The sequence below is a fragment of the Podarcis bocagei genome (genome assembly GCF_964188305.1).
Source record: "Podarcis bocagei genome assembly, chromosome: 1".
Lineage (NCBI taxonomy): Eukaryota > Metazoa > Chordata > Lepidosauria > Squamata > Lacertidae > Podarcis > Podarcis bocagei.
In genome coordinates this window covers 51,981,105-52,004,197 of record NC_138125.1, presented here as the reverse complement: position 1 = coordinate 52,004,197, position 23,093 = coordinate 51,981,105, and the positions used below count along the sequence as shown (strand labels likewise).

The 23,093-nt window shown below is 45.8% G+C and overlaps 2 protein-coding genes across 7 annotated transcripts in view; one reads left to right on the top strand and one right to left on the bottom strand.

Annotated features, from left to right (window-relative positions):
- CSTPP1 (centriolar satellite-associated tubulin polyglutamylase complex regulator 1) overlaps window positions 1-6,034 on the top strand; it is a 161,090-nt gene extending 155,056 nt beyond the window's left edge. For all 5 annotated transcript variants that reach the window (XM_081165928.1, XM_081165927.1, XM_081165929.1 and 2 more), the window contains 3 exons: window positions 768-877; window positions 4,447-4,510; window positions 5,087-6,034. In XM_081165928.1, the coding sequence (XP_081022054.1) occupies window positions 768-877; window positions 4,447-4,510; window positions 5,087-5,267 (355 nt within the window). In that variant the 3' untranslated portion in view covers window positions 5,268-6,034. The remainder of the gene's footprint in view (window positions 1-767; window positions 878-4,446; window positions 4,511-5,086) is intronic.
- Window positions 6,035-6,394: 360 nt separating this feature from the next.
- On the bottom strand, window positions 6,395-23,091 carry ARFGAP2 (ARF GTPase activating protein 2). 2 transcript variants are annotated; one of them, XM_081165105.1, is made up of 17 exons: window positions 22,939-23,091; window positions 22,419-22,537; window positions 18,977-19,049; window positions 18,543-18,674; window positions 18,371-18,451; window positions 16,729-16,831; window positions 15,821-15,877; window positions 14,470-14,514; window positions 13,711-13,763; window positions 12,531-12,667; window positions 12,104-12,235; window positions 11,264-11,392; window positions 11,039-11,170; window positions 9,822-9,948; window positions 9,630-9,720; window positions 9,244-9,362; window positions 6,395-8,364 (listed from the first exon to the last, which is right to left on the bottom strand). In XM_081165105.1, exons 1-17 carry the CDS (start codon window positions 23,008-23,010, stop codon window positions 8,344-8,346), a joined length of 1,623 nt encoding a protein of 540 aa, XP_081021231.1. In that variant the 5' UTR covers window positions 23,011-23,091; the 3' UTR covers window positions 6,395-8,343. The 2 variants fall into 2 exon arrangements, with proteins under 2 accessions (XP_081021231.1, XP_081021232.1); XM_081165106.1 differs by lacking the exon at window positions 14,470-14,514.
- Between the last annotated feature and the right edge of the window lie 2 nt (window positions 23,092-23,093).

Genomic DNA, 23,093 nt, shown 5'->3' with positions numbered 1-23,093 from the left:
TCTGCCAGAGGGAAGTGGTCTTTTGACTTAAGAGTACCCCAGTATTCTCAGGCCCCTCTAGGGCGTTTCAGGCTGAGCGTGAAATAGGGCCCATTTCTCAATAGAAACAGTGCTGACAGTATCCTTCCTTCAGTATGAGAGCTATGCCAGCGCTGACAGAAATGGATTGCAGTACCTGCTGGTCAAAGTTGTTGGGAAATGCCCTTCAGCAAAGCACTTTTCACCTCCTCACATTAAAAGGCAATCATGGTTGCCTGTGGAGATGGATTATTTATTCATACCCTGCTTTATAGCCCCAAGACACTCTCAAAGCAGCTCACAGAAGATTCTCAAAAATTAAAGCCATGTTCAAATCTAGTACAGAAGCAGGAATTGTACAGGGCCCACACAGAGCCAGGCTTGTCCAGGCATCATTTCCTGTCCTTGTCCTTCTTCCTTGATGCCACAGCGGGCAGCAATCCTCCCCTGAGGCAAGGGAATGGGACTAACTGATTGGATCCTGGCAAGCCTATGGTGAAAGGAGTCTTCCCTTACTGGTAAAATGCCAGTGGAAGCTCCCACCAAAATCCCTTGAGGCAAGGGGGTCCAGCCCAATTCACGCATGGCCAGAGTAGGAGGGAGTTATGGGGAGATTATTTCCTCCTGCGTACTTTTAAAAGACAGCTTCATGTTGCAAAGTGACACCTGATCCATCCCTCCATCCATAAGCTGAAATTGCTGAAACTGATGCAGCACAATTTCTTCCTGTGTTCCTCTCATTTGCCTAGCTGTCCCCCATCTGCTATTGTGAAGGAAGTTCTGAGCAGTGTGCAGAGACTGACCTTCTATGGATTTCTGGTGGCTCTTGCAAAGCATCACGGGATCAACAGAGCCCTCGGTAAAGAAAAGTCCCACCCTGTTTCTTCCCTCTCCCCTGCAATGATGTGGTCTAGGGAAGTGATCACTGAGAAAAATGCCTTTGCCATGACCAAATATGCCAGAAGAACAATGTAGGAGAATTTTAGAAAGGTCACTTTGGCGTAAAGAAAATTGGAATGAATCAGTCAAGAAAGGCAAGCGGGACAGTACAAAAAAGGAAAGAAAAACCCTTCATTTAAACTGCTTTAATTCCTTCCAGTTGCCCAAAGACCACATCATGAACTATCTTTTAGTTGTAAAGTGTGACTGTGGCAGATGCGTGTTTGGAAACATGGGTTTCATACCGGTCCCCTTGTCAGGCAGCTGTGACTGGCTGCAACCGTCTGCTGAGTGTACATTTGTTGATTTGTTTCTGCAAAATGAGGGAAGTGGTTCTTAAATTAATTGTTTAATTGTTGGCCCAATCATTTGTGGCCTGGACTGAATCAAATGAATTACGATTGGCTAAAGTGAGCCCATCAGATTTCATATTTAATCTCATGTATTCCTTTGTGCTAAATTTCTAGTTATTGTTGGGTTCTGTCCTATATTAGACTGAAACCTTGCAGCATGTTCCCATTTCTTTCCCTAGCTCAGTGATCTGAAAGCCTTTCTTTTATGAAATCTCTTTCCTGCTCTTACTCCCTGAAATCAATAATAGGGAGGAGAGCTGTTCCTGCGACAAACCCGTAAGTCCCAGGCTGAGCAAAGAAGGGGGAAGAAAGATGTAACATGGGAACTATGGGAACCAGCTGGGATGAGTCTGGAACCTCCCTCCCTGTGTTCAGTCCAGCCACACCTCTTCCTCGCCAGGGATAAACTGGGGGCAGGGACTGGGATGGGGGGTGGCTGGCTGTCAGGTGTCAAGTTTGCAGCAGAAGCCTGATCCACGTTATGCTGATTGGTTGGTTCCCCATGATGCCATGAAGAAATGCTCCCGGCTCCAACTCTAAAGCAGTCTTGCACTTTAAAAACATTTCCTTTGTTCTAACTGGTAAGCCCATGAGTGAGCATGAGTGCAGCAATCTTAAAAATGAAAAGAGAAGAGGAAGGCTGGGGAGCAGACAATACTGAAGACGGAGTTGGCATTTGATTTGCTGCTGTTCACATTTCAGTTGTGAATCTGGGCTTACCCCAGAGTTGAGAGAGATGCTGTTAATTTCTCCTCATTGCTATGCCTCTCGTCGCCCAAAATACTGGTGATTTTGTCTTCCTTTTCTCTTGCCTCATGGGCTGACGTGTAATCAGGACTCTGTCTATTCTGTAAGTCTACATGCAGAATGCTAGGTAAGGCATGCTAAATTCCGCGACCTGGGAATTTAATCCCTCATTCCCCAATTCCTAGTTCCTGTTGCAAATATAGGTTTGAAAGTCTGTACATATATCCTCCTCCCCTCCCTCCCTCCCTCCCTCCCAATATATACATCCCGTCCTTCCTTTAATGAGGATAAATTGTGCCCTGTAGGTAAATATGGGCACACTTCCTTTCTTAGCCTAACGTATATAGGTTATAGACCCCATATTTTCTTTTCAAAAATGCTTGTGTTGTTTTTTTAAAAAAAAAGTGGAGATGGAACGCACCTTTGTCTCAATAAGAAGCTCCACATTTCTCTATTATCAGAGAGAATTTGCTTTAGCTGGGCACTTACACACACTTTCCAGAGTTGTGTTGTTCCTAACTCTCATCATCATACCTGCAAAGGTGTATCTGTGCTTCCAGCTAGGTTTGGTAACACTAGGAAAGTGTCTGTGCCCCTCTGAGAATGTAAAGTCTTTCAGCAGCAGGTTAACCATTCAGATGTTACTGGAGCTTGTCGCCAGGCCTTGCAGAGGCGTACTAGTGACTTCTGAGTATCTTCAACCCATTGCAAGTCCCTGTACGAAGCTGCTTCTCAGTCCCTCTGCCCGCTCTCATTTTCTGGCTCATGTGAGCCGTCTGCCAAGGGTCTAAGTCACAGCACAGCCAGCGCTGCTCTCTCCCTCCCTGTGCCTCAGCCAGCCATCTGAGCTGCTAATGCTCTCCTGGTGCAGGGCTGTTTACCCAGCAGCAAGGAGATTATATATCAAAGGGGACAGAGCATACAAGCCTGCAATCCCCTCTGCAAACAGGCTTAGAGAGACATCCATTCACAGGAGGAAGAGGGTGCCTGGACTGTGCCCAGCCAGGTCTGCAAAAACCACTTTCCAGTAAAGGTGCAAAGCCAGCATATGGGCTGAGCAAGCCCTGCCCACTGCCATCGCTGTGCCATGCACAAAGTGCCTGGGTTTTCCCTACCATTAAGGAAGGCCTGGCCTCTGGCCTCTTGCCAGCTTCCTGCCGAGGCCTCTCACAGGGAGGGGCAGCAGCCGCAAGTCGAACAGGTGCTCTCGTCTTGGCAAGGGAAGCCGGATTCTTCTCCTGGTGCCTTTTCATCTTCCCTGCACGCAGGCTGATTTGAATAGGCTTTGGTCTGCAGGGGATCACAGGCTCCCCGGAGCCCTGCAGCGAGGGCAGTTCCAGGCGAGAGCTGGGAGGCGCTTTCAGGCGGGGGCCTTGGAGAGGAAGCAGCCCTGCCATGACGAGAGGCAGGGATTAGAGCACAGCGGAGGAGTTTCTCAGGCAAATGGCAACGCCCAGCCTCACGTCAATATTGATTCACCAGTCCTCTAAGTGCTGCCTACCGACTCTCCCAAGAGATTGAAGCGTCCCAGGAGACCTTCTTACACATGCAGGAAGATCACCAGCATTTGGCTGGGTTCAGCTAATTGAGGCTGTGGAAGGCGGGCGGCAGGCAGGAGCATTTTCTTGGCTGCTGCAGGCTTCTGTGACATGGAACCAGGGATGCTGATGTACCCCATTTCTTGGAGCGTCACTGTGGTCAGACCATTGGTCCATCTAGTTTAGTGGCTCTCCCAGCTTAGCTCCCACCCCAAGCCACTACATCTTTATTTACCCTCTTGCAAACATGTATCCAGTACATAGTGGGAACCAGAAAGGCTTAAGGCATTTTTTTTCCACCCCAAGTTGTCTCCTGTCACTACTGCTTTGCAGCAAGGAAGCAGGCCATCAGGATTTCATTCTACACAATTGCACAATTTCCGTGAAGGCACAATGGAAAGACAGCAGCAAGGGTGCTTGCTTTCAGCTCCCCCCTCCAGACACCTCAGTGGGATTATGTGTTAGATTTTCTATGAGGCATCCTCAGAAGACGACAGCTGCATAGGCACCCTTGTTACAAGTGGCCGAGATCATGTAGCTCCTTCTAAGCAAGAAAACAAGCAATAGAGCATGTAAAAGGTAATCAGTTAACATAACTGAGTACCCGCAAATCCCATTGTTTTGGGAAAGAGATTGACCAGCATTGCCTTGACTTAACTGCATGTTCTCAAAGGGATGTATCATTCACTCTGCAGAAGGCTATATTTGCATTATGAACTTAAGTGTTCAGCTGAAAAGCACACACACACAATGGACATAGCAGTTGTCAAGTTCCTATGGCATATGGATGACAGCAGCTTTTGCTGAAGTATCAGGCTGATCTTCACCTTGTTGCTTTTTTCCTCCTCCAGGTGCTCTCCCAGATAAGGCAGACCTGCTGCTTGACCCACATATGGATCAGGAACTGGAGAAACTGTAAGTCCCTTTTCCAGTGGAGAAAGCAGAGTCAGGCAACATGTCCCTCTAGCTCAGTAGTCTACTCTGCAGTGCCTCTTCCTTCAAGGACATTTCCACCCGTCTGCAGGGACTGACCCCAACACCTTCCGTTTATAAAACATGCATTTTGCCCCTGAGCTACAGGCACAGGTTATGCAGCAGGACTCCCCTTTGGATCCGTCCCAGCTCAGTGGTGCAGTTGATGAGACGGCAAATTGCCTTTTTAAGCAGTTACTGCTAATTGACATGGAGGACTGGAAGATTTTCCAGCCCAAGTCTAATCCCAACAAACAGCACCTGTGCAAGAGTGCAAAAGGTGTCTCACACAGCAGTTTGGTTAGCCACCTTAAAAGAGACCCAGAGGCTTCTAACTAAGGAGGCAGCCTTAGCTGTGCAAGTCAAGAGTCCTGTCACTTAAACAAGAGCAGTTTAGGAAGTGGAAGCTATATGCCAGCAGAGGAAGCTCTTGGCTTGTTGCAAACATAAAGTCTTCCATGCGGCAGAGGAGCCCTCTTGACGGCAACAAATCTCTCAGCCCCATTTTTCTTCTTGCAGGGTAGCTCAGGTTTCCGGGCTCTCCCTTTCCAATTCCAACCCTGCCAGCGGGGATGCGACCAATGTGCCTTCCCGCCCCTCTCTCCGACTCAGCTCCCCTTGGAGGCCTCTCCTCCACCGCCGGAAAATGGATGCGGAAAGCGACGGCTCCACCGAAGAGACAGATTCCTCTGAGAACTGATGGATAGATATGCATGGGAGTACAAGCTTATTTCCAGCCCTTGTAACTGAAGCCATGTAGGCGTTGATGAAACATAGCTGTTTAAGCACCTTCCTCCACAATCTCAACGTGTGACCTACTCCTTTTTACTCTTTATCAGTATTATAGCTCAGAGCTCCCTCTCAGCAAGGCACACCCCATTCTAACAAAAACTGTTCTTTCCTCCTCATACTGGCAGAGAAATTGGATGGATAGGCCATGAAAGCTGACATCAGCTGCAGGGTTCGACTGCCCTCTGGTGGCAAACAAGTCAAATTAGTAGAAACGTTCTAGCACTAGGGCAAGTAGTAGCTACCTTGGAAGAATCAATTCTAATCCCAAAACTATGTACTGTGAAACATTTTCATCCTCATCCAAGGATAGAAAATATACAATATGAAGCCTGTAACTCAAAGCACTCTTCTTGTCCTCACGAAATTTATTTTACTTTCTCCTCCTGTATATGCCCTATCTGCTAGTCGGTTAGCTATTCCAATACCTTCCAAGCTTTCACTTCAAAATTCAAACAAGTTAGTAAGATATGACCCCAGTTAAGTCACCAGATTTGAAATTTGGGGCTAAGTTTCCATACTTTGTGGGATGGCCATTGCCGATGAGCATTTTCAAATGCTTACTGGGCTCCATTGTAGGAGAAAGGAGTAGGGCATTATTTATTAATTTGCAAAGCTTTAAACTTTCCTGCAAACAAAGTATAATATATAGTAAATAAAGCATGTTGTAAAAGGCAAGTAATGTGTCTGAGATTCATTACAACCTTGTGGGAATTGCGAAAGGTGACAATTCCGCTCAAAACTCCACTAAATCATTGGTAAGTGTCTTCCTAGGGAAGGTACAAAGTTTTTTAAAAAACAGTGTATTTATCAGGTAGTGTTTCAAATCAGATCATTTTTCATAAAGAAAAAATCAACACAAATTGGTAATCCTTTAAGGCTGCTTTCACACCCAGACTGTGTCCTCTTCACACCTCACCTGAAGTCTGCTAAATTCCCTTCCTAGCCCATGGCATAGAAAAGGGAGTAGCTCTGCCTGCCCCAGTGTCCCTGGGGTCCATCAGCTACATCTGAATTAAAAAAAGGGAGTCACAGAAATGGAACACACACGTATTTGATTTTATTCACTTGGGGTGCGAGGGAGAGAATCCATATCACTCCCCTTTGGACCCCCCCACACAGCAGAGGCCCAACCTTGGCCACAACAAAGCTCATTAATACTACCGTTTTAACTCAAAGTACACAGACAGCCCAAGAAGAGAACCCTCTTCCAGTCGAGAGCACACCAGGCCAAACCAAAGCTCTGCAAACTCCTGGCCTTGGAAAGGAGCACTTTAAGACAAATTTGCAATAATCGAAGTTAAAACATCAGTGCATTTTCAGAACCCAGGGAGCAAAAAATGAGAAGTGGAGCAGACCCAAGGGGGCGGGGAAGAGATTTCCAGTAAGCCCATGCAGCCATTTACCTTCTTGGGGAAGTGTGCAAGGAGAAAGCAGGTCAATTGCACTAATGAATATGCAGATATGGAAATAGGCAAAATGTTGCTCCATCGTAAAGTGGGTCCTCAAGCTACCCTGATAAACCTCATCTCTCTCTCTAGCAAGAGCATCTTATTGAAACCAAAGTCATCATTCCAGTGTACTCTTAGTGGTTGATTTCCCAGTGAAGAGCGATTAGACAGACTTGCTACCTTAACAGAATGTACAATGGGCATGACGCAAGTCTTCAAATGAACCCACAGCTGCAACAGCAACTATCATGCAAGGTAAATGTAAAATGGTTACAACAGCAAGCACTGCTTCACGTGGATTGAGTTTCCCAGTGTGATGAGGAGATTCTTCTTCCAACAGAAGAACATAAACCAAGGCAGGGGGAAAAGGCATGCAGAAGCAAGAGGGGGCTTTGTGGCAGGATACCTTCTGTCCTGAGCATCAAAGCAGCATTGTGGGATGGAAGAGAGCACTTTCATCTTCTCCTGTTCTTCATCTACACCAGCAGAACTGTAACTGGAGTCATTTAAGAAAGAAAGAAACCCAGAATGCTGGGCTAGAAGGAGCAAAGGGGCAGCAGTGAAGCTTCGACAAGGGGAAGCCACTTTCCTTGAAACTGCTTCCTTTCCCCACATGCAGCACAGATGGGGCCATGATATTCAGGTAGATCTCGCTGGGGAAGGGAGGCCAGCAACAGCAGTGGTTGCACAAACAGCAACAGAGCCAGTGGACTGAGCGGCCACTGCCCTGTTTTGTTAGCAGTTTCCATAAAGGTCTGAAAGGAAACCAAGAGGGCAACAAGGAGACGAGGCAACAGCAGGCCCAATAACCTCTTCATTCCTCAACTGAAGATGCTCTCTTCTCAACAGCATCAACCCATGGTTCAGGGTGTGTGTGTGTCAGGGTAAGAAATGTACGTTTCCCCAGCTGTCCAGCATATTTGCATAATACTGCAAATATCTTGCCCAAGCCCACCCAAGCATGCCTTGATCCTTCGCGGCTTGCTACAGATGGAGGCTTTAAAGTCGCTGCTCTCAAAAAGGGATCTAATTATATCACATTGGTTCAAGGCACGGCCAGCAAGAATGACCTTGTGCCAAAATCAAAACTTCCCCCTGTTCTAGAAGACAGTCTAGGTCCTGGGGATTCCCCACCATTCCCCTGTTTACTGCCATTTCCCTTGGAAGAGTTTCAGACACAGCTTCCTTCTCCCCCCAAACATATTCTGCTAATAACAGCCAGGGGCTGGGGGAAGTGGAAACAGCAGCAGCACAGAGGTCAACTGGCAACCCTTGTGCAGTGCGCAGCAGCAGCAGCGGGGGATTCTCTGGAAGGGCCAATATTCCATTAGCTGAAGGTTGGGGTCATTTCAAATAGAAAATAATGTCCAGAGAGTTTTTGAGCAAGTGCCAGGCATGTCCATTTCTCCTTCTCTCCTCAAGAAGCCCCTAGCCATGCTCGGCTAAAAAGCAATCCTGTTCAATTCTTCCAGGTGGACTCAAGGTGCAATTGGTGTTTCACTGATGGCCACAAGCTGCAAAGTCTCTCCTGAATCCTCAATATGAGCCATAGCGATCCTAAGAGGTGGGAGAGGGAGGACAGAAAGAGGCAACTTAGCACATTGCCCACAGAAATGATGCCATATTTCTTGGTACCTGAATACAGCAGCTAACCCCCCCCCCAACAGTTAAAACTTCAGGCCAAATATCAGGACATAAAAGTGCCGGCTGGATCAGGTCCATGGCCCATCTAGTGCAGCATCCTGTTCTCTAACGGCCCACCAGATATGGGGAACCACGCAAGCGGATATGACAAAAGCAAGCCCATCCTACTAAGCTCTGAATAAGAGGCTTATGAACCATGTAAAAGGTTACTTTTGCTGGCAGAGAATTTCCATGCTGCCATCTCAGATCATGCAACATCTCCACTGTAATCAAGGAGCTGCTCTCCCCAATAACATGAGAAAAGAACTGGCTGTAGCCCCTGTCATCCCATCATTTGACAAAAGCAGCTCCTCGCACAGGAGCATTAGGGGAACAGCCCAAGTGTGTAAGCAGGTGAGCTTGAGGTTTGCACACACAGCGTTAAGTGTGGATGAGGCCTGCATTAAGATTTCCGTCTTAACTTCTGTTCCAGAACTACAAAGTATAATAACACCAGTTACTTTGCATATCTTTGCATCATCAACCTGAGTCCAAGTAGCTTTGCAAAAGCTGGGAATTTAAATTTAGCATACATGGTGCAGTAATTTATTATCTTCTAGTGGACTGACCAGCTAGCTGCTTTAGAAGTGTTGGAAACTTTTTGACCCCTACATGAATGAGAACAAAACAAAAGCCAGAGACAAGACATCACACATGGCTTCCAGGATTGTAACCTTCACTATCAGAGTTTGAACTCTGCGTGAGGCATTTAGAGCCTCTTGCCATGACTACACAACAGGCGTGCTACCTCACCTGAAGGGAATTCATCACACCATTGGCTAGAACAGCCATCTTGCCAGCAACAGACTTCACTCCTTGCTTGAACTGGGCAATATCAGCAGCAGGCAGTACATTTCCAATTGAAACACCACCTAGAGACGGAAGGAAAACAACACCATCAGAGAGTTCTGCTGTATGAGGAAGATGCTCATCTCATGGAAGAGGCCTTGCTGGCTGAGATCCTAGGTTGGGAAATCCACTATGAGATCCTGTAACCCTGAGTCAGATATGTAATCTGCTCAGTGATTTGACACTCAAGTCAGCTGAGCCCATCCCTTTCTGAGTAATCGGTGTTAAGGGCCACACCAGCCCCTTGGTGACAGAAGAAAACCCGTCTCTCAAGTTGTTTGCTGACATACCCGAGTTCCCTGTCTCAGACTCTCCAAACAGATCAGCAGAGCTGATGGCATTGCTGCCAGAGAGTTGTTGGAGTCGGGATCTGGCCTCATACTGGAAAGAGAAAACAAAATAAGATGCAGGAAACAGAAGCTGGTGGTTGCCAGGTGATGGGTGGGAACAGCTTGAAGACAGAGAAATCATCCAGCACTTGCCTCAGCATCAGCTTCCCGCCCAAAGAACATGTCAGACGAGATGGCTTTGGCCCCAGCAAACTTCTGTCGAGCTTCACTAGACTCTACTACTGAGATCTTGCTCTCTGTCTCTCTTCTGTTGGTGGGTCTGAGTGGAGGAGAAAGGAAAGCCCTGTAACAGCAATCCATAGAGTCACAACCCAGTGCACAGGTATTCAGCCATGGTGAGAAATTGGAACCGCATCTGTTCAACTCCAAGTTAGTTGGATGTCATAAGCCCCCTCAGCTAAGCGCTATGTCATACACTGGATTGATTCACACAGCACATTAAACCATAGCTGAAACCCAGCCAGTTTTAAATTAATAAGCAGTGTGTCATGTTGCAGGCTGTTCCAAAGTTTCCACAGCACTCTTCCCGTTCCTGATGTGCCACAGTCAAAACCAGGCAGAGTTGGGTTTGTTCCCCTGAAGAACCCACAAGTAGCTACCCAAGTACAAACCTTTGTTACTGCTTGTGGTTTGGGGACAAACAAATTTCAGGCCATGGCCCAGAAGCTACAAGAAGCCAAAGTCTGGCTTGTTTTGTCCACAGAACAGCAGAAGCAGGAGCAGGCAGGGAGTGCAGTGAGAACCTTTCAGCAGTACACTTAAGGCACATTGCTTGTTCACATTAAGCCACAGGTTTAGTGAATTGTTTTTCTAAACTATGGTTTCTGCAGTGTGTAAACCTGGTCACTATTTTCCTCAGTTAAACAAAGACAAAAGCCCCCTACTCTCATCAGCAACAGAGCGACTATCACTCGAGCAACCAGCATTTATCAGTGGCTTAGTCAAAGCATTGCTCTGAGATCCATTTGTATTGATTGCAAATGTTGTTGTTATTATTACATTTATGCCCCACCTTTCCTCCTGGGAGCTTTGGGTGTCACATTAGGTTTCTCTCCCTCCCTGTTTTATCCTAACAACCACCCTGCAGGATAGGTTAGGCTGAGAAACAAGGTCACCTAGGGAGCTTCATGGCTGAGTGGAAATTTGAACCCTCATCTCTGAAGTTTAGTCTATCAGACCACAATACGGTGCCATTTTGAAACTGGTGTCTTTTGGACAGTGCTTGAGGCAAAATGCCTTGGGAAAGCCTAAGAGGCCTTTTTGTCAGGTGCTGGTTAAAGACCAGTCATGTATGTCCCTGAACAGTTCCTTCAAGAAACTCCTTTCCAGATGGGACTCATCACTTTTACCTTTCACCAATGGGCCGGATACTGGAGATAGTGATGTCTGTCTCCTCTTCCCCTTTGTCAATCCCCCAGGTGTTGTCTGTTTCCCACTGCGAGCCAAAAGCATCTCCTAATGAGAAGGGATTATCTTTGTACCTATGGGGGGAAAAATGAGAAGAGATGATTTATCCAGGCCAGATAAAGAAAAGCTGGGCAAGAGCAAATGGCACTGCAACCACTCAGTCTTACTTGGGTGGTCCGGATGTGAAACTTCCAGTGTCTTCAAACAGATCCAGCTGGGACCGAGAGGACTTTGCAGTCACTGGTGTTTCTTGTTCTATCATTTGCATCTCGGAAAGGACAGAGTGCGAGATGGAACTAGGAGGAAGAAGCACCAAGATAAAACCCTACTGGCAGAGCCCAACACCTACTTCTCACCATTAGAACTACATTGGCTCAAAAAGAAGGCCCAAGTCAATCTAGTCTGCCTCCCTTTAAAGGAGCTCAAGGTGTTACTCATCAAATTCTGCAGGCAGCCTCCCATCCTGTCACTAACCAGACCTTCTGGCTTTTCAGAAAGGCTGCTACATCACTTCATTAAGGCTGTGCTCTGAGCTAGCCAGAATGTAGAGATCATGGCAAAAGCAGATGTGAGACTTAAAAGACTGCAAGCAGGGGTTTCTTATTGCTAAAACTTATGCTGTATACAGTCTGGGTGGGTAATATATAAACAACGAGGGAGCCAGGACAGTGTCTCATTTTCTAAAGATACAAATTTAATTATACCTCAGATCAGATTCTACAAGATGGAAAAGCAGAAGAGCCACCCAAGGCTGAAGATCTACTGGAAAGAAGCAATCTTTTGATTGGGGCAAATATAGATTACATTCAAGGCTAATATTCAGGATTCACAAGCCACTCCAAATAGAGTAGACTAGAACTCAGCTCACCAATGATGTACTCTTGAACCACAATCTTCCTGCCTATTGAGACAGCAGCAACTAAACCCCCAAGTGATCCTGGGGCAGATGTTACACTAAAATCTACCCATTTGGCACATTCTCCTTGTTCTTCATGTATAGCAAATACCTCCTGGACACCAATCCCATGCCCAGTCTCTCAGCTTGTTCACGCTTTTTTCCTTCCAGGTTCTGGAATTTCTTCTCCTCCTTCTTCCGATCAATCTGCAACTCCTGGTATGCCAGTCTCATTGAGGCAACTCTGAGGGAGACAACAAAATCAACTGGCAGGTGAGTCCAGAATACATATAAACTACCCACTTATCTCATCATTCTGAAATGAGGAAATGGGTAAGCAGGACAGACTTTATGTACTCAAAAAAGCTCAGGCCCGGGCAGGACAACACTTATTTAGTCCTGACTTTGTTATGTGCCAATTGCTTCATCATTCCATGCCAAATACAAGTTTTCCTATGATAGGAAGCTTGTCCCAATAACTCTGCATGCAAACATGTACAGATCCTAACTTGAGGATGCGGCAAGTGTGCCTCACTTACAGGGACTCCTCAGCTTGCTTCTTGCACTCTGCAGCCTGTTGTTCCCTCATCTTTTCAGCCACCTGGGCCTGTCGTTCAATTTCAGTGAAACTCTGGCTGCTCACTTTTTGAGCTCCAAGACCCTTTTTGGTCCCCAGCTGGAAGAAACAGAAGCAGAATAAAGGTTCCAAGAAAAGCCACAGTGAGCCTTTAAAATGGCAAAACCAAAGGATCAATTACTGCAAACGACGCAAGGGGCGCAAAGAGAGTCAGTGAACAAATCTGGCCAGTTCAAGACAAATTTGATAGGCCCCTCCAAATGCTGAAAGGGAAGATTTAAAGGGTGGGAATTCTTTTGTGCTCAGCAGGCCAGATCCTTCTCTGTCCCCATCCCTGCAGAGCAACTGTGACAGTTGCTTGGTGCAACCCACCTGTTAAAAGTCGCTTACACAGGGCTTGGGAACTGCAGCACAAGGGGCTTTGCCATCCCCATGCTTAGTTAACAGTGCTGAGCACAAGGCTGGTCAAGCTGCGTTCTGCAGAGATCAAAGAACCATAGAGTTGTAGAGCTGGAAGGGATCACTTTCACTACAGGAATCAAATTGGCTACATGATACAGGTCCCCCCACCGCCCGCCCCCGGTAAGAAACTTGGGTTGTTCAGCCCAACTTGCCACATCTCTGACTGCCCCACAAATCTCATCCTATGGTATGGGCCAGGGAGACACGGTTTGGGGAAAATAGCCTCACAGGCCAAATTTGGCCTACAGGCTGTAGGTTCCCCACCAGAGAAAAACAGCTGCTCACTATTTTGCAAGCTTTGCTGTATGCAATTCCACTATTTACTCATCAGGTGTACTTCATATGATGTTTGAAATTTTATAAGTTTACCAATGGTGTAATCTCTCCCTGCCTCCCCCACCCAGCTTTTTCAAGCTCATTCTGAATATTTCTGTATATGCACAGTATTTGGTTGTGTGCACAATCACTGAAATCAAATCCAGTCAAGAATCAGGCAGATCCCTGGAAGCACTGATACCCACAGATAGCATTCAATGCAAAACTGATTAGAGAAAATCCTTATTAGATACTCAAGGCAAATGGCAAGGCCATTTGCTGGGTAGATGTGGACTGGGGAGCAAATCTTTATCTGAAAAAAGAGATGTGTGTAGTTAAGACAAAATCCCTCTCAGCAGACATACCCCTTTCTTAGTAGCACCTGGCTTCTTCTTTCCAATGAGTGAAGGTTTTATTTCTGCAACAGGGAAAAATAATGAGCAGACATGAAAGACAGCAAGAAATCTGCTGTTAGTCCCAACACTAGTAGCAGTTATTTAAGGCTTTTGTGGCACATTGAAAGCTATGCCAAGTGTGCCAGATGCATAGTTAATACACCCAACAGCTCTGGCAGCAGCGTAGAGAAATCCAAAGGCAGTATGACAGGCCACACCATGCAATTTCAGATTAGCCGCTTTGTGGTCCCCCTTCCTGAGTTGAGAAAGCAGCATAAAATCACCCCAAGAAGTGGTGCTTCAAAGAATCTGGTTTAAAAAACTAGACTGATTTCTCAATATGTTACATATATTGCAACAAAAAACTGGTGCTTGAGAAGCCAAAGGGTGCCTTGTAGCTCATGAGCTCAGGTTGGCCTTGAAGAAGAGCTCTAGTGGCAACAAAGCAGGACTGAAGCTACATTTTCTAGGGAGGCTGCTCAGTACTCCTAAAGCAGTTAGCAACGCAAGTGCCTCCTTGAAACAAGCCACGTGTGTCCACTTGGCTGACTGCAAAGATAGCAAAGAGCAGGATGGATCCTCAACTTCACTAGTGAGGAAGATCAACTTCCTTGAAATGACAATTTGAATGTAGAAGACAGACAACCCCTGGCCTGAAGGCAGAACCACAGAAAGAGAAGGCAGAGGCAAGGCACCACAAGTAGCCAGTGCAGGCCCTTAGCCAGTTACCTCTGGCAGGAGCAGCCCCTTGCCGAGACAGACACATGGATGCGTCTGAGGAAGAAAAAGACATGTACATGTTGGAAACTAAAATGGTACGTTCTAGGTATAGTCTGGGCTCAGGATAGACCGAAACACATTCTCCACAAGAAGGCCCAAGCAAAACTGCAGGAACAGGATACTAGCATCTATAGGCTGGAATCAGACATCGTGGTTTATCAGACCAGGCACAGATCCTGTGCATGCAAGCTTTCTCTGTCCTTCTCCACACACACACTGCTTTGATGAAGGCAACCTAGTTCATAGTGACATCTGATCCAGAAACTGTGTTTTAAGGTCCTCCTCCAAACCAAATCCGATTCTAGTTTCATATTCTTGAGCCCGTAAAGTACAGTTTCCCTGTTTTGACATCAAGGGAAACTGTGGTTAGAATGTAAGGTATCTTCGCCAAAGTTGAATGGATATGGGGAGGAGGAGCAAACATGCATGTAACTATTCCTGGTCCAATACACCACGGTTTAGCAGACTGGATTGTTAAAATCAGAATCAGATCACAGTCCTCAGTAATGGCTAGTTCCTCTTGAAGAATAAGTCAATAATAGTTCTAATTTGCATTTATTCACTCGATACTACCCCAGTCCCCCTGGTGAATTATTGCTTTTGACCTAAACAAACACTGGGATCTCAAGGTCAGAAGGAACAGGCCATCCAGAAATTGCAGAATATATGGTATGCTGATACCATATATGGAAAGAGTCTCCAATACTGAATAAAATCTTTTTCTTAATTCTGTGCAAGGATGAATGGTCATCTTCATATTTGAAGGCCGTTATACTGATGGAGCAGATTTGTTTTTTGATGCTCTGGAGGATAGGGTCCAAACCAACAAATTAAAATTACAAGAAAGGGGATTGTGACTAAAAATTATGAAGAGATTCCTTCTGGAACAAGCAGCTGACAGGTGAACATACTTGTGTGGAAGTAAAAGACTCTCTTTTGTTAGAAATCTCTACGCAGATGTTGGATCACCCATCTGGCATGGTTTCAAATTGGATGAGGGACCACGTATTGAGATTCCTTCATTGCAGGGTGAATACTCTAATTTTATGCCTAACGGCCAATTTCCTCTACCAGCCAGTTGGACTAGATGATCTTTAGGTATATTCCAACTCTAATTTTCAAAAGCCAGACTTAGAAGTGACCCAATTCCTCCTCCAGAGTCAGAAGCTCTGGCCTCCCTTACCTGATTCAGCATCTGAAATAAACTCTGTTGTTAATGCAGACCATCTGCTCAAATTAAATGGTGAGCCACTGAGACATTACGTTTAACATAATAGGAAACAAGGGAGCTTGCACTTACCAAGAGATCCTTTAGGAGAAGTGCTCAGCAGGTCAATAGATGGACCCTGGTCAGGCTCTATGGGAAAGAGCACACACTTATTTTTTAAAATGGCAACTAAGGTAGAGCAAAGAAGATGCATGTCTTGTGTCCAGTATCTTGGACAATTAAAATGATTTTTTTCTCACCCCACAAAATGTTGATGTTCCAGGACCACTGCATACTATCCAGAAAACTCCCTGCAGGAAATTACTGGACAGCTAGTAGAAACCACCAGAGTCTCACTGACCGTCAAGAATACGCATCTCCAAACTCGGCCCTCCAGATGTTTTGGGACTACAGCTCTCACCATCCCTAGCTAACAGGACCAGTGGTCAGGGATGATGGGAACTGTAGTCCCAAAACATCTGGAGGGCCGAGTTTGCCCATGCCTGGTCAAGAATATTCCAAGCAACAGAACTGCTTCCACACACCTGATACTTTTAATCTATATAGAAGGGGTGGGGAACCCATGGCCTTCTATATATTGTTGAACTCCAGCTCCCATCAGCTCCAAGCAATGTCATCACTGATGTGGGTTGATGGGAATAGTAGTCCATCAACTTCTGAAAGACAGAAGTTCCCCACCCCTGCCCTATAGGAAATGCAGGACTCCTTAACTTAAGTCACGCAACGTAAACACCCTTTTCCAAGAGAAAAATAAAATGTCACTTCAAGAGAACATGGGTATGGCTGCCAAACGTTGTGGAGAGATGCCACGACATGCATGCAACAATGAAGCAATTCTTCAATCCTCTATATTGACTCATGTGTTACACTGCACAGATCCTCTGCTCATCATCCATCCTGAGAACAAGCAAGATCAAGTGTCTTTCCAGCCAGGCTAGGAAGATTCAAAAGGGGCAAAGGAGCTAAATAGCGATACTCACGTTGAACTTCATTATTCTCAGTAGACTTTGCTGTTCTCTCCAATTCTAGCGAAGGCTGCACTGTGCTCTGGCCTGTTTCAACCACATCCCAGGTATTACAATCCTTAAAAGAAAATGAACTGGCCCTCAGGAAGATGCAACAATTTGGATCGGACAGTACAAATAGATCAAACTCAGAAACCCTTGCTTAACAGGATATGCATTTCAAACGCATAACATCCAGTAAGCATTAACAGTGTTCTCAAGTATTACAATGCATGCCCTCAAGGTGGCTTCTTGTGGGGAAATCTGGAGCCAAGCCGATTTAAGACTCAGGCCATGCTGTCCCGTATCTTTAGACATAATCTCCTCGGTGGCAAGAAACAGTTTTGGAGAAGGAAACCCAATCCCTTGAGACCAGCTCTACAATCCTAAGCATGCTTAAGTAGATGGTACCCTGAAATCAATGGAACTTCCAGTTTAGAGTCAAAGTGGAAATCTGCCAGTCTTGCCCCTGTACTAGAGAGAAGGTATTCTAGACAGGAAAGACATAAGCTATGAATCGTCTTGTTGAATAGTTCATCTAGTTCAAAACTCCATTTCTTGGAAGCTCAGAAGCAGTGCAGAAACTAAAAGCAATCATATCTTTGAACCCAGGATCCAGTACAGTGATACTTCGGGTTACATACGCTTCAGGTTACAGACTCCGTTAACCCAGAAATAGTGCTTCAGGTTAAGAACTTTGCTTCAGGATGAGAACATCCTGAGTGCTCCGGCGACACGGCAGCAGCGGGAGGCCCCATTAGCTAAAGTGGTGATTCAGATTAAGAACAGTTTCAGGTTAAGTACGGACCTCCGGAACAAATTAAGTACTTAACCTGAGGTACCACTGTATCTGGAAGTATACTGCCCCTGAGCAAAGTCAGGGTGGGAAGATCCCAAGGCAAGAGCCCTGTTTATCCTTTGTGAACAAGAAGAAGAAGAAGAAGAAGAAGAAGGGAAGGGCCTGTATCTCAGTAGAAGAACACAGGCGCTGCAAGAACAGGAATCCCAGGGTCCATCTCCAGTTGGAGGGTTGTGGGTGGCAGGGCTAGGAAGACCACTTCTGACTGGAGAACAGCCAACACTCAAATCAAAGAAGACTGAGCCAAAAAGACCACTGATCTGACTTTGTGGCCATGTCACACCAAGTCAGTTCATGGCTTAGCCTGAACACACCGGCTCCCAAAGAGGAGGTTGCAGCTACTTTGCTCCTCCTCAGGCTTTGTAGGTCAGCACAGCACCTCAGCTAGGGTTTGTCTCAGCTTGTCATTCGAACCTGGGACTATGGTTAAGGTCTCTCTTCCTTAACTATGATCTGTAGCCAAAACCTTCCTAAGGTTACAGGTGGTGGTCAAGGAGGAGCGATCTTCACCACAATCCAAGCCCAATCCTGATTACTGTGACATGCAAACCAGGCCAGTTTGCATGTATGAATGTAAACAACCACCTCAAGGAGGCAAACCTAGTGAATATGGCAGGTCCAAACCACTGAGCAGCGCGGCCCCTCCAACTTGATCTATGTAGGTCACAGAGTTTTGGATCAAATACATTCATGACCTGTAGTTCCCCCATCATTGAAGGTTTCTGATGGAAATGGGCAATCCAAGTTGGCTCAACACACCTGTGTATGTTCCAAGAAGAAATCAGCATCACTCTTTTCTGGGGAGTGGCCTGGAGTTCCACTCAGCCCATCGATCAGGAGCTGGAAAAGGAGAAAATAGTTTGTCGTATTCAGTAGCAAGCACCATGGTCCCTGATCCTTCCCAACAGCAAAGAGGCTCATCTGCACTTACATCATTCCCATACTTGGCCATCGCAGCAGCTGCCAGCTGCCGGATCTTCTCCCGGTACATCTGGGCTGCGCGGCTATTATACTTGGCACTGGCATCTGCGGTGGTGCAACCATACTGGCGGAAAAAGGCAGTCTGGCGGGGGTGGAGAGGAAATTTAGTTGAAGTCCAAGATTAGAAAAATGAAGAGCAAATGAAACAAACGGGTGACTTCCTGCAACTAAAGGGGCCAATTCCAGACACAGACCTGCAAGAATTCAGCTTTCTCTTGGAAGCAGGAGTTTCAGGAACACAGGTCACCGTGTTCTTTTATTTTATAAGCAGGTTTGATAAATATTTATTAAGAAAACACCAACCACCTGACTATGACAAAGAGGAGAATGGTAAAAAGGTCCAGGCATGCAACCAAAGATCATCAACTTCAAATGGCTCCTTACCGCATTGGCATTGCTACCCACTTGCATACACCTCAGCTGAAACCAGCTCCAGTTGAAATCAAGCTCTGTGGACCTGACAAGAGAACAAAACCTGGAGTCATTATCTCAGAAAAGTTCACCAGATCAGGCTCAGAAGGGTTTGAACAACATAATACACAATGGAAGCAGATCTCTGGGAATGTATGTGCTACTGTTAGTGCCCCTAAACCAATAAATATCTCCCATGTTAGTTTCCGGGTGAGGGCAGAGGTGTACCTTGGTTTCCTTGTGCCCTTGGGCAAGGAGATGTTGTACCAGTGCCTCTATAGCCAGGAGAGAGCAAGGACCAGAAACTCATAAAGTCTGCTTTGCATTGCCTTTTGTACTGCACCAGTGACTCCCTTTGTGGCCATCAGGGTCAGATCTGCTCTGCTCCACACCTCCTCCTCCTCCATTGGTCCATCTGTCTACCTTCCTCCCTCCACTCCCTGCTTTCCCATCTGCCTCCTTCCTCCCTTCCTTTTTCCTCCTCCTGCAACTCTTACCCGCTCCCTGTCTTTCTTCCCTACGCCTTGCTAGGCACTCCACTCACACTTCTGACTGGGAAGGGGGCACCACAGGGTTGCTGAGATGTCCCATGCCAGTACTGGATTCCTCTGGTGAGGCACCCAGATTCCTAGCCACTCCAAGCCAGATGGAGAGATGTGATTTTTGTGCCATCCTGACCCTGCGTCCTTGGTGGGGGCCAACCTGGCCAACCTCTAGGTACACCCCTGCCAGTGGCTCATGTGTTACCAGAGCTTTGACCCAGTTGTATTTGGCTGTTTGAACTCTTTCAATCTGGCCTGTTGACCAGAGTAATTTCAGACTGAATACAAGGTAGTGGATACTCAATAATTCAGATGCAAAAGTGTTGGCAAGGAGAATATGTTTTGAGCACACGAGCAAAAAGACTCTTCAGATGTATCCAGCTAGCATGCATTTGTCTTTTTTCCCAAGAAACACACAAAAATACCAAGTGGACAAATTTTTGGATTAGGGAAAAACAAGCATGCACAAAGGAAGACAGCTTGCTTCTCTTAGGATCTTCTGTTGAGGGCCTACTCTGACTTCTTTATCAGGAGTGCACCATGAAACAATAAAGGAGGGTTTTTACAGTGGTGGTACCCTGGCTACGGAACACCATCTCCCAAGGAGGAATGCCTGGGGCCAACCTTACAAGGTTTTAGATGCCAGATTCAGACACTTTTATTCAACTAGGTATTTTTAAAAGTATATATGTCTCAGAATGTTTTGAGCTTTTATTTGTTCTTTTGTGTTTTGATTTTTTCAAATTGTATTATGAATTACATTAGCAGTGCCCTGAAATCTGACCCAACGAAAGGAGGGATGGTATAGAAAGCTTCTAAATAAATAAATAAATGGCTAATTTCAAAGATACAAAACTCATCTCAATATGTGCTGGTCAACAATACTTTGAAGAAGTGTTTGTACTCTCTGAAATAATGTTTCCTCCCCCCCAAAAAAAAATATTAGGGGAGGGGTGTCTGTTGTAGGACAGGATATGTTTACATGTTCTTTTTATTGAAAATCAATTTTAAAATATTTTTAAAAGCAGAAGCAGCAGTGTTTGTCCTGTTGAAATAGATGTGATGGCTTTAGCACTGCTGTCCAGCAGCTCTGCAGAAACTTCTTTGACATGTTCTTCAAAGCCTTATCTAATTTGTGTACATACTTCTATAGGCTCATAAATACAGGAAGAAATGACCACGAAAACTACCAGAGAGAATTATGCACTCCAGAGCATGGGAAAGCTGTTGTACCCATACTTTGTACATTCATTTATTAAAATAGAAATACAGAAGTACAAATGATTCTAGCTGGTAGTCTTCTAACCAATGAAAGTTTCCTCTAGATGTATGAATTTCATTTCTCCTGGTATGGTACTGTCAGCCATGAGATACCCAGAAATCAATATGTATCAAATATCTCACATTTCTGTCACATGACACAGCAGCCAGAAAAAGCTATGCGCTTCTTGCTTTGCTATAATTGCGTGGTCCTGCTCCAGCACAGAATTCTACTTTCCTTCTGTTCACCGAGGACAAAGAGAGAGCATTTCAGGTAAGGAACTATTATAAGAGCCAGAGAGCTTACACTGTAAGAACAAGAACTAGGGCTAGCTAGCTAGCCTGTGTGAGTAATCCGATACTCTCACAGAAGTAGGTCAGGTAAAGGGTAAGTGCAGGCTTTCAAGCTTCACAAATGTATTGAAATGAGACAAATACTTCAATGTATTACAAGTCAGCCAAAAAAAAGCATGTTAAAGGGTCGGTTCAAGCATGTTCACTGCTCAGTTAGAGATGGACAGCTTTTATGATCATTGCACATCACCTCAAATGTAAAATCTTTCAACAGAAAGCAGCAGAGAAGTGTCAAGTGGTGGAAAATTCAAGTATGAAATCAGTCTTGGTGCACTACAGTGAACAGTTGTTATTTTTATACTTTGCCAAAGAAGGAATTTACAGATTTACAGAATTCTAACATGGCCCCAACTCCAATGTTTTCTTCCATTGGTGTGGAAACAAGTTTTTAACCAAAGGAATGCCTGTAGCAACTCTTTTCCTTCCATAACTAATCACGAGGATTGTTGCATGGCAAACAGAAACATTTTCTGAAATGATGATTCCCTTCTTTTTAATTTCCCTTCAAATGCTGTATAGGTACAAACAAGCATGCACTCACTACAACACAAAATATTAACTAATGCCACCTATAAAATGACGATAATACCAGAAAGAAACACACAAATCTATCACTCAATTTGCAGAAGTATATAAATAGATTAAATAGTGCAAACTTGTATGCAGTCACACAGGTGCAAAATAATTTTTAAAGATCAGAGCAATCAGCAGTGCATTTTCTGAGTATCATAACTACATCTGTAGATGAACGGAACATTACAAATAAGTTCATTCAATACTTGTCTAACTACGACAGTAGCCATCTCTTGTTATAAGTCATGAAGAACAAACTTCACTACAAATATACTACAGTGCTTTTTTCTGGGGGTTCTCAAGGGTACCCAGTAATAGCAACTTTTCCTTCCAGATGTTAAAAGTGTGGCACTTATTGCAATAACTTCATGGTGAGTACCAATCTGTATAATGAACTATATCAATATCCTGCCTGTTTTCAAGCAGCAGTACAATGAACAAGTAAGAGAAAGGGGATTAGGCTATTCTTAGGATCCTCAAAGATTACCTAATCAAACACGTTTTACTGCACAAGAGCCATTTTAGGAATAAGCTTAAGTACCACAATTACACAAGACACTGGAGTTGCACACTATGAGCCACGCTGATCGTTGGTCCCCGTACGACTAAAGCAGGGATCCTGTATCTCTCACGTTCCTCCTCTTACCTCCCACCCCTCCAAAAACAAACAAAACCCTAGTACTCACCGGATAAAGCTGAGATGCACACCCAGCGACCGGTGAACCCCAGAGCAGTCAATGCAGAGAAACACTCCATAGGTGATGCTGGCCCAGCTCGGGTTCTTCGCGCCGCAGTCAAAGCAGGACTACAAGAAACAGAAGAGAAGCTAGGAGGAAGACCAACAGGGAGCCACCGGGAAAGGAAGGACAGCAGGCCAGCTTCCTTATAGGGAGCCATATGTCTGGTCTGGCGCTAGTGACTCTAACTATGACGAGTCTTTCCCCACCCTGTAGCTTGAAACGAGGGGACTGCGGGGATGAAACGGGCCGCTGTGCTATGAGGGGACGCAGGTGCCGTCCTCCTTCAAGGTCTCAAACCTCACGGCCCCAGCCCTGTCGCAGGTGGACAGGACTGCGGCGGTGGCAGAACCGAACCGGAAGGGGACGGTGGGGAGGGGAGACGCTGGGCCGGCGGGCGTCTGCCATCGGGAACAGCGGCCAAAGAGACACTCCAGAGCCTCCTGCCTCAACTCCCCGCGCTCGGTACCTTGTTGGGCGGCGCAGACCGAAGCCGCTTGAAAAGGGTCTGAATCTCCGCCTTGCTGGGCCCGGCCGCCATGTTTTCTTTTTCCCAGCACCCACCGCGGCCGGCAACAGGTCGCCGCGGGGACCAATCCGCGCGCGGGGTGTTTCCCTCCGACG

What these genes read in the sequence shown, in the direction of transcription:
- ARFGAP2 (XM_081165105.1), bottom strand. Translation starts at nt 23,010, where the DNA reads ATGGCGGCCGGGCCCAGCAAGGCGGAGATTCAGACCCTTTTCAAGCGG. An exon ending in TGAGAATAATGAAGTTCAAC is followed by an intron (nt 15,878 to 16,728) that starts GTGAGTATCGCT and finishes TCTTTCCCATAG; the next exon opens with AGCCTGACCAGGGTCCATCT. An exon ending in ATGGGATTGGTGTCCAGGAG is followed by an intron (nt 11,393 to 12,103) that starts GTATTTGCTATA and finishes TCTTCCTCCTAG; the next exon opens with TTCCATCTCGCACTCTGTCC.